Source organism: Amblyomma mixtum, chromosome 6 (assembly GCF_055824585.1).
Source record: "Amblyomma mixtum isolate Tamu chromosome 6, ASM5582458v1, whole genome shotgun sequence".
NCBI classification, from domain to species: domain Eukaryota; kingdom Metazoa; phylum Arthropoda; class Arachnida; order Ixodida; family Ixodidae; genus Amblyomma; species Amblyomma mixtum.
In genome coordinates this window covers 107,028,633-107,039,417 of record NC_143017.1, presented here as the reverse complement: position 1 = coordinate 107,039,417, position 10,785 = coordinate 107,028,633, and the positions used below count along the sequence as shown (strand labels likewise).

Genomic DNA, 10,785 nt, shown 5'->3' with positions numbered 1-10,785 from the left:
CGCTGAAAAACACATAAACAATCCCTTGCTGCGCAGCTGCGGCACCAAACACAGCCCTAAGGCGAAAAATTTCGGAGGGGAAGCCATACTCCAAGTTTTGCTATGCAGATTTCAAGTACATCATGATTACCACAGCTTGAACCAAGAAAGACTCATGTTTTGGTAAGGCCACCTCCATGGCAACGCTCTCGGCCATTGTGGAGGACACAACGCAAGAGGGCAGACCAGGCAGCATTCAATGATGTGTGTGAAATGCTGCTGCGCTAGCCCAAGATTCTTGCCCACAGAACCTTTACTAAAGACTTTCAGGTTATGTTCAGATTCTTTCAACATACTGATGCGACAGTAAATTCATTTTCGTCATCAGAGTACTCTTAGCACAAATGCCAGTTATGGTCATTGTGCCGCCGGGGCTCTCTCATCACCAAGGCTGATCTCTGATCTCTAATCACCAGCCCCCCCCCCCCCCCCCCCCCCCCCTTCCCGCCTGGCAGAGAGAAAACACGGCCCCTATGGTTCCACGTACACGAAGCGCATGAATGCATCCATCCACAGAACGTTTTGCTGAGGACGAATGTTAAAGACAAAGTAAACTACCGCTGTTGTTGAACACAGCATTGACAGGGGGCACGCCTCGCGAAGACAGCCGAATAGAGCCACACAGAGCATAACTGCGAGGTCACGCTTTTTTAAGCGCGACAAATGGTAAGCGTTTGCCTGACCAATACGCTTGATGATATCTGTTATCTATGCTTCCGTTTCCGTCGTGCCTGTTAAATCGACTTTTTCTTGTTCGCGCGCGCTGTTATTCACTTCAGACTGCCCGCCAAGCGCGCTTTCTCGGAAATTTAATCATCATTTTGTGCTATCACAATAAAAGACAACATAGCATCTCGAAAAGTACTGCCGGCGCAGACAACTAAGGTATTTTTTTTGTTACTCTGCCCTTTGTGTGTGCGTGTATGTGTGTTTCAACAGTCAGTTTTTTTACGAATGGTTTCGGAAGATGGTTGTTCAAAAAGGTGTGACGGCAGATAAAAAGGAACGGCTGGCTCTCTGTTCGGGCGCATTAGATGGTTCCAGCTCGATGACTATAAAAAGGAGCGCTTACACGTGTCCGCTGATAGGATAGTGTGCGTTGAGCAAGCTTCACTGCTGCAGAGGTGCTGAACAACGCGTGTTCGAACACAAATACGCCCATTCTTAAGAAACTAGCTGGCTCCTGAACGGATATATAAGCCACACCGTCGAATCGCCGAGAGCTAATTCTTGCTCGAAGATGAGGATGGGCGTTTAGAAGTTACTGTATGAATGGCGTGCAGTGGTTGAATATTTTTCATTGAACTTTAACAGTTGGTCACCTTAAGCTTGTGTCCGACAGACAAGAGCAAAATGTTCCCCCTGCGCTCGTTAGGTAAGTGGTACCAAAGACTTGAATGTGACCGAAGTTGGTGCTACTATTGTACAATGAAATGAAGGGTAGTACTGCGAGAATAAGAGAAAGCAGGAGACATAGAAACGAAAACGCCCGTGGCATCGTTTTCATTTCTTTGTCTCCTGTCTTAGTCCCGCAGCCCCCCCCCTTTTATTGAAATAAACCTACTAGTTGGCAGGAATTTTTGCACTACCATATTAAGCAGTACGTACTTCAACGCATGCGTGCAGAAATAGCGTGTGTCGTAGCCACTGAGCACAGTTTTTTTCGCACTTTTTTTTTCAGCATTGATCGTCAGCCTTTCATGCCTTTCGGTCTACTGCGAAGACTCTTCTTGTGTGTCCACTACCTTGGGACTGGTTATTGGCAAGCAAGTCTGCTTTCAGTCCCACTGTGCGGACGCGTTTCTCGGTATACCTTTCGCTGAGCCACCAGTGGGAAAGCTGCGCTTCAAGAGGCCCGTGGCAAAGGCTCCATGGGAAGGACAGCTTCGCACACAGGAGTTCTCGAAGCCGTGCTTTCAGAGGCGAGGTAATGTGCCCGCGGTCCCCTGGCAGGCCAACGAGGCCGAGAGCAGCGAAGATTGCCTGTACCTTAACGTATGGACGCCTCGGAACCGAACTTCGAACGTGCCGTTGCCGGTGATGCTGTGGATACACGGAGGATCGTACAAGATAGGATCGGCCGATTTGCACATGTACGACGGCACCGTGCTAGCCAGCTATGGACAGGTCGTCGTCGTCTCCACGAACTACAGGCTTGGTGCTTTCGGTTTCATGAACGGAAACATCACCGACGTGCCGGGGAACATGGGCCTGTGGGACCAGTACTTCGCTCTGCATTGGGTGCACGACAATGCAGCCGCCTTCGGCGGGGATCCATCGCGCGTGACAGTGTTTGGCGAGAGCGTCGGCGGGGCGTCGGCGGGCATGTTGGCCTTGTCGCCGCTGTGCAAAGGACTCATCCGGAGGATCATCATGCAGAGCGGGACTCCCCGGTGGCCCCTGCCGTTGGAGAACGACGGCGGAGGAGCGGCCGGCCTGAGACGGGCGATCGACCTCGCTCGAAGTGCGGGATGCTCGTCGTCTAGAGAACATGACTCTCTCGCCCCGGAGGTCGTCGCCTGTCTGCAGGAAGTACCACCGGAGAAAATTGCTGAAGCAGAGCTGCAACTCTTCACTGATCACCTGTTCACGTTCATGACTAGTTTCGGTGACGCCCTGGTGCCTGTGCGTCCCAGTGAGACCATCCGGGAGGCAAGAGAGCTGCCAGTCGACGTGATGCTGGGAACGAACGTGAGGGAAGGAGCCATCTTGTTTTTCTTAGGAAGCGGTCCGAATGGGGTCGCCAGCGACTGGACGAGCACTGCTGCGGGCATCGACGTTACCTTTGGGCGCAAGTATCTCGCCCAAGTCTTCGCTGCCTTTCCTAAAGCAGCCATTGACCAAATCACCGAGCACTACCTGGGAAGCATGAAGGAAAGGTCTGCGCCTGAAGATGTTTTCGCTGCATTGGTGTCAGCAGGAGGAGACTTTTTATTCAATTGCCCGGCACTATTTTTTGCCGACTCCTTTTCGGGCAAACACGGAGCTCTGCTGGCGTACAAGTTTGACCACCGTGCCTTGTCCGCCCCTTGGCCGCAAGAATTCGAGTCCACCCACTCCGACGAGATTCAGTTCGTGTTTGGTGTCCCGCTGCGCCAACCGGAGAGGTACTCAAAGGAAGACGTGCTTATCAGCAAGGAAATGCTGTTATCTTGGGCTAGCTTTGCGCACACGGGGTAAGAATGCAACAGTTTTGCATGCGGCACTCTCAAGTTATTAGAACTACCGCACTTAATCGCACCGTCGAATGCCACGCACACAAACAGAAACCAAAAAACTGTATGCGTTCACCGCACTTGTTTGGGACACGAAGAATGCGTGTAAAAAAATCCGCGGTTTACAGTCAGTGCAAATTGAAAGAAAGATTTAACTTCAAGTTAGACCGTATAGCAGATCCAAAAGGCACAGCACATTCACAAGGTCACTTCTCTTGCAACAGAGGAACCGCAGATAGGATAAAAGGCAATAGGTTGAATATGACCACTATGAATGAAGAAAGTAGACGAAACATGATGCTTGGCGAACACTTAACAGTAATTGTGAGGTGTTCGATAAAGCTATCGCACAATGGTTGTCAGTCATCAACAATAAGTGAGGCGTAAAGATTAAGTGGACAATCTCGCTGACACGGAAACGTGTGTAGTTCCGCAATCTGATTTGCTGTTGCCGTTTCATGTAACCATAATAAGGCCTCCTGCGCTACTTCGATACTCAATGAATTAAACTAAAAGAGGAGGACGAAACACTTTATGTAGATCCCATATTATGCATCCAAGGCGTCCATCACTTCACGCACCAAAGCTAGTTGGTCGTACTGCGATATTCTCTTTGCTGATGGGAAGATGATCTGGCTCTCGCTGAATCGAGGTTAAAAGGGCTCTGAAACACCTTCCGAGGAGCGCACATCAGCTCGCTCAATCACTGCATTGGGCTGTCATGAATACCTGAGCCAAATAATACATTTCTACACGCAGCAGAGAACCCACAATCACGCGCGATAGTTGGCGACCGCTTCCCGGCGTCTTTTTCGTGCTCGCGCCCTCCTCCGTCGCTCGCACCTGCGTATACAAGTTGAGAGATCGTTATTGGTTAGATTCTTTCAGACATCAGGCAGCTACCATGACCGCGGTCAATAAGCCGCGTAGCTCCGGGGGGTCAGGAAGCTCTGCCCCCGTAGGCGGGGCCAGCGGAGGAGTGCCGACCTTCCAGCGTGCAAAAAGTGACGAGAGGAGGGGAGAGGCGCGCAGACGCTGAAATTGAAACTTTGACTACAGATAACTCAGCTTCTACAAAGCACATTAAAGAAAATTCCTCCTGGACAATATTCGTGAAGCGGCTTGCTTTAACATCCCAGGCACACAGCAACTTTATTAGAGCCCCTTTCAGAGCCCTTTTTAGGTTTCGAACTCCCGTCTTACCTATTTTTTCTCTTTCGCAGGAAATCTCAGCTTCCAGGAGGGGAATCGTGGCCTCAGTACGACGAGAAGAACCGCTCCTACATGACCTTTCGCCATGACTCTGTTTTCATCAGTCGTGGCCTCGAAGGTGAAAGCTGCGACTTTTGGAAAGGGTTAATTTGAATGAAACTTAGAAAGCGCTTTCCAGACTACGGAATTCCGCCAAATGATGTGGGCTGTATCGCAGTAAGGTGCTAAAAAGTAAAAAAAAAACATGCTGACTGACTGTGGCTGAGCCTTCTGGAGTTTTGCTGTGCTTACTCAGCGGATATCTCTCACGAATGCGTGTCGCTTGCGAAAGACGGTGTGGTGCGTAGCGCATTTTCAACATTCAACACCTCAGTGCTGATGTGCAGAAAAAAACTATTACTGTGAAAGCATTACTGGCCCCATTGAAAAAATTTCTTTGGCAACCGTCGTTGTTGAGGCCTTGAGATGGAACCAAAAAGATGACGTCATCACGCCGTCTCCGAGCGAGGCGCAAGCGTTGAGCCAATAGATGGCGCGTGCATGTAGGGTGACATTATGGCACCGATTCTTGCCGCTCTCTTGCCGCTGCCTCTCATCTATGCAGCGCGCTGAAAGCTCTTGGCCTTGCAGGATTGTTGCCGTGGCTCTCCCCAGACGCGATGTCATCTGCTCCTGCTGTAGTGCGCAAAAATTCACTTCTGCATGTGTGGGGTAACATGAAAATAACTAAGATTTCTTTCTTTGGATGCTGAAGTCTAGCCGGCAGGATAAGCCGTCTACGGTTCAATCGTCCGAAGGACTGGACCGTAGCCCACAGATGAAATCTTTCATCCAACGTTCCACGTTCATTTCTGACTTCGATCACGCCTGGTCGCTATAGTAATTTCTCTACCACCTGCAGGCTATTCAATGTAATGTGTACGTTGGACTGAAATGCGAGTTCCATGCACTGGCAGTCAACGTCATTTCCCCCTGTTCTATTTCATCCCTATCATTCGCGGTGACGAATGGCCAGTTTTAGAAATAGATGAAGGACGCTTCGCCCAGGGCCGTGATAATGTAATGCTTTTGTTATAATTTCATTCCATGTTAACTTTGTTTCATCCTATGGCACTTGTTAAGGCGAAGCGTCGCCCATCAATCTCTGGGATTGGCCATTCCTTAGTGCGTGCCTCTATCATGCGCAGCGCGGCTTGGTTGCTTTCACGCTTTTCTGGCTATGGTTTGTCTGAGCAGCACGACCGTCTTTACAAAGCGATCTGGACGAAATAAAGTCTGACTCTGAGGCCGCGTGGTCCATGGCACCTTCGCCCCTCTGAACTACAAAGCCACGAAACGTGTGCACGACAAGGTCGCGAAGGCAGGCTGGGGCAGTATTAGCCGGCGCGCTTAAAGATTCTCCGCGGCATCATTGTGCAAGCGATTCAACGGAGGAGATCTGGGCCGCGTGAGTGCGTCGCACTAATGACTGGGACCGCAAGCTCCGTCTTAGGGCGCCGGGGCCGCACCACTCCTCACGTGTAATGATACGGTGCGGTCAGCGGTAAACGGCACCTCTGGCTGGTTCGCTGTCCGCTGGCTTAATGTGGCCACCGTGCACCAGACAAATAAACTTCGAGGAATAAGGCCATGAGCCAGACGCGCCCAACAGCCATTTAGTTCATTGCTAGCTAGCTGACAGTTTTTATGCGCTTCGTATAGCCTGCGGTCGTCACTTACAACGTCTTCAACCAATGATAACACGCCTCTGGCCTTTTGTGCAGTGCACCGAGCCGCTCGTTAGGGGCGAGCTTTTAAGTTCTGAGAAATGGTAACTGGTGATTCAGACGACTGTAACTTAAGAGGCCAAGGTTTATGTCCGAAGGAGAAATCCCATCGGAGAAAATGAGCAAATAAATGCGTTTCAGACTGACAGACAACTACAGCATGGTAGGTAGACGGCGCTGTTCTGTGTTTGAGTATGAAACTTTTCGTAGAATTCCGAAATGATCTTGATTCCGTCGTTAGCTGCGTCTCCTTCGGATAAATTTCTCGATTAACTTTTCTGTTGAGCAAAAAATTCTTGCATCTCGTATTGTTTAGTGAAAACGAAAGAAACACCTTTGTTTGGGACCCACACACGCATACCGCAACCGCCCTAACCGAGGGTTGGATTTAGAAAAGAAACGGAGATGGCTTTAGCCCAGAAATTTGGTGTCGGAAAAGCGTGTCAGCCCCAGAAGTTTTCGGCGAAGGCTATTCAAGAAACGAATTGCAGAAGCAATTTCTTAACCCCCTTCCCGAATCCCCTCCCCCACCTCCTTTCAAGAGTTGCAGGTAAGGCATAACTATAGCTTTCACCTACCATGCGAGCACGTACACAATACGTTGGCGAGCGAGCGTGGACTATAAAAAAATGGTTTTAAGTTGTTTAGATAACCCTTCAAAAAAAAAAAAATCAAGTTGTAACAGCCTACTCAGCGCCGGCACCAACAGACGTACGGCATGTTCTTCCTAAAGCGGTTTGTTAACTCTAGTGTACGCTTTAGTGCAGCCATGTTTTTATGCGTTTCGCGAAAGCAGAAGGCAAAAAGGATGCGGCAAAAATTGCCGATGCATCGAGGTTACTAGAGCAAGTAAGAAACAAAATGGCGGACACGCGGCGGACACGCGGCGTACACGCGGCGTACACGTATCTGCATAGAGAAAAGCTTATGTACGGGCTTTAGTTCTCAGGCCAGCTCAACCATGCTTGCAACACACATAGGGAAAGGCTTTCCCTATGAACGTTTCTAAATCTTCTCTATTGGCTCCTACTGTCACCTTTCTTGTTTTATGTCGAACGTGCTTAAGGACACGGCTATGAAAGCTTGCTCATGCGTGAAATTCGTCAGCAACTTAAACCATGCTGTGTCAGAAGCATAGCTTACGCAGAGCGCATACGCTTGTCAACATTTCAAAATATACGAAGTCTGCTGCTCATTTCGATATTTCGTTAGCGTCTTAGGACTGAAGAAGATGTCTGCCATTATATGGGACACAGAAGAAAAAAAAACGTGAAAGGAAATGACGAGGCAACGAGCCGCTTTTCAAGGAATTTATTCCTTCATACACCTCAGTTAAGAAAATGGTGTCTTCGTGCATAGTTGCTGCCTTCTGAAATCTGTGTGCCGTCTCTCTTAGGATCTGATTCAATAGACACCTTTAGCATACCGTGTACCGTGTGAGCGTTACCGGTACCGGAGTACCGGGAGCCTGCGCGCAGCCAATGCGCATGCGCAAATTGCCTTGACGGCGCCAGATGGCGCCACATACCCGGCAGCTGTGATCGCGCCCGCAGCGTCGGAACCAATCAACGCGCGCTCACCGCCGGTGGCGGGCTCCCGGTACTCCGGTACCGGTAACGCTAACACGGTACACGGTATGCTAAAGGTGTCTAATGTAACAGAGAAGCTGGCGACTGGGGCTGCGAACCGCTCCTGGCACCAATCGTACGAAAAAAGGCAGCCATTCGCAAGCACCGCGAGGACACTGCTATTTACACCGAACGCGCACTGTTAGCACAAGAAGATAAGAACGCGTGCTGGCCAATCACAATGGTATAGAGTTGGTCAGGAGCGCCGTTTTGGGGATGTGGCAGCGCGCACGAAAGAATACGCAATGTCACGTGTGCCGATGTGCAGTCAACTGCAGGGACGCTTCTCCCAGCAAACGTGAAGAGTCCTTCAGTAAGGATGTTGCCGGGCTGGTTGGTTTTGCGTTTTTGAAAAATACATGGCGCTACAAGTACACATCTCCTCGTCTTTTTGTGCCTGTACTTGTAACGCCATGCGTTTTTCAAAAGGTGAAAAATCCAAAGCAACAGCTTGTTTCAGGAAAATAATTATTGTCAAAAACAGCGCGAAACTCGGGAACCAGAAAAGAAACGACACACACAGCGCTGAACTTACAACTGGCCCAGCAGTCCTCCTTTTTGCTTTTGAGGAAAATAACTTGTCGGATTCGTTCTTTTCTCTTCCAAAGACTACATGCACCTCGAAACAGAAAACACAGGGATAATACAACGTATAATGAAAGTATGAAAGTAAGAAGACGCGTGTTGTTGATGATGTAATATATGTCGGGCATAGGAAATGCTTGCAAGGAAAAGCTTTGTACTCGACAATTCTGCAACAGGTCTGGTAAGAAGACATACATATCGTGATAATAGGGAGATGTTCTGCGTGCGCACTTCTCTGTAATGCTTTATGAGCGATAGAGAACAAGATTGGGGGCAGAAAGCCTGCTAAGCGCGGGTAGTAACGAAAAACTTGGGGGGCCTTTGTAACCACATTCTTAAAGTTGAAAATGCGATAGCACTGCCTGCTGCGTTCTCTACATTGAGTGTCTGCCGCCAAAGCTCAAGATGGAACCGGTTCCGTCGTCTTGTATGGTATGCACGAATCATCACCTTCTAGAATATTCGACTAGCTTCCATTGGCATTACCCTATGGGATTATACTAACCCGACCCACTAATCCACCTTAATCCATTCTCTTGGGTGGGCCTACTTTCAAATTTTGGGGGTGCTCACATGTTTAACTTTGGCGGTGCTCTATTATTTGTGCACTGATGGTCACACGATCTTGATTATGTCACGACCCTCCCAATCGCATAGATCCTGAGTCCTGGTACCCCTGGGTTAAGCGGCGTGCAGCGCCATGGTGGGCAGGTGGTAACTGCATCGAATTTGGCAACTAAGCACAATTTGCTCACAATTCAGTGGGCAGGTGGTCACCTTCCACGGTGGGCAGGTTGGGAAGACCTCCCAAGGACACGTAACCTCTGCCGACTAATCAGGAAATTTCATGGAGAATTTTAAATCTCGCGGAGCACTCTGATTGGTCATTTGGAGTCACGTAGCCCTGATGATGTCACCAGAGAATTGATCAATCAGGAATTTTCGTTATGGAGATGCCGGAAATTTTTTGTGATGAAACGACAGTCTAAATGCTATCTCATTATAAAATCAAGGGAGAGGGGCAGCAAATTTTTCCTATGTGCATAATCGTATTCTTTGAAGAATGAAAAAAATCACTGACTTAGTCGGCCGGCCTTCCGTCTACGTTTAGTGGCCCTTTCAGTCCTTAGACAGTGTCTCCAGATTTCTCCAGCCCTGTCAAACACGGTCCGCCGCTGGGCATCAGCACCGCAAAAAAAAAAAAAAAAAATATATATATATATATATATATATATATATATATATATATATATATATATCATACAGAAATCAAGCCTCGAATCGAATCGTAGATAGCTCAGTTTCATAAGAGATATTGTGGCGAAGAAGACGAAGCTGGTAGTGGCTCGGGACGGAGCGCTCGCGCTAGGCCGGCGGCCATTAAAATAATCTCATAGCCATCTGCCAACCCGTCTCATTCCTCAGCTGGCCGTCACGTAACAATATTAAGGAGCGGTTTGTACATATTTTCTGCCAGCTATGGTCGTTGAATAAAATGTTTGTTTGTTTGTTTGTTTTATGGGGTTTAATGTCCCAAAGCGACTAAGGCTATGAGAAACGCCGTAGTGGAGGGCTCCGGAAATTTCGACCACCTGGGGTTCTTTAACGTGCACTGACATCGCACAGTACACGGGCCTCTAGAATTTCTCCTCCAAAGAAATTCGACCGCCGCGGCCGGGATCGAACCCGCGTCTTTCGGGTCAGCAGCCGAGCACCATAACCACTGAGCCACCGCGGCGTATCAGGACGAAGTTCAGAAGACGTATTAGGCTGTGGCAAGATAAATTTCTATCAAACATGAAAGTTTTGTTTTCTTCGCGCATAAAATGCTCGTATGCATAATGAAAAATTTGTGAGCTAAGTTCTCGCAAAATCTCAGAGAGCCTCATCCCATATTCGTCCCTCGTCCAAGGGCGAAGGGACGGGAGTGCGACCGCCTTCCCCGAAAGAGAAGTTTATTTGACAAAAAAAAAAGCTTATTGGGTCACCAATTTTTCAGGGAAAAAGGTTCAAGAAATGGATTGCGGAATCAGAACAGTCCGGCCGAACCGCTTCTTCAAGAGGTGTTCATAAATCCGCCCTTGCTGTCAACGGTGATCAAAGGTAAGCCAGCCTGCGGCCTCCAGGCTTCTAGCGCGACTAGCTACTGACTGATTCATCAGCGCCGGTATGCGCTTGTACGAGCAGACGGACTGACCAGAACTCTCAGTGCGGGTCGAAGGCGAAGCAGCACGCTTGGGCTTTGAAGGAATATGACGATGATAACGATGAACAAGAAAAAATGGGCGCCGACTGCTTCTGTGTATTTTACTTCGCATTTGCTTATCTCTGGCCATCTTG

General features: G+C 48.9%; 1 protein-coding gene across 1 annotated transcript; it reads left to right on the top strand.

Moving 5' to 3' along the window:
- Positions 1 to 779: 779 nt before the first annotated feature.
- Positions 780 to 4,673, top strand: LOC149339950 (acetylcholinesterase-1-like). Its single transcript, XM_089550612.1, has 3 exons — positions 780 to 1,414; positions 1,721 to 3,215; positions 4,478 to 4,673. Exons 1-3 carry the CDS (start codon positions 1,393 to 1,395, stop codon positions 4,617 to 4,619), a joined length of 1,659 nt encoding a protein of 552 aa, XP_089406738.1. The 5' UTR covers positions 780 to 1,392; the 3' UTR covers positions 4,620 to 4,673.
- The last annotated feature ends 6,112 nt before the right edge of the window (positions 4,674 to 10,785 follow it).

Excerpts from the sequence above, each read along its gene's own strand:
- LOC149339950 (XM_089550612.1), top strand. The coding sequence starts at position 1,393 with ATGTTCCCCCTGCGCTCGTTAG. Across the intron at positions 1,415-1,720 it reads GTTCCCCCTGCGCTCGTTAG|CATTGATCGTCAGCCTTTCA; the intron begins GTAAGTGGTACC and ends TTTTTTTTTCAG. Across the intron at positions 3,216-4,477 it reads GCTAGCTTTGCGCACACGGG|GAAATCTCAGCTTCCAGGAG; the intron begins GTAAGAATGCAA and ends TCTCTTTCGCAG.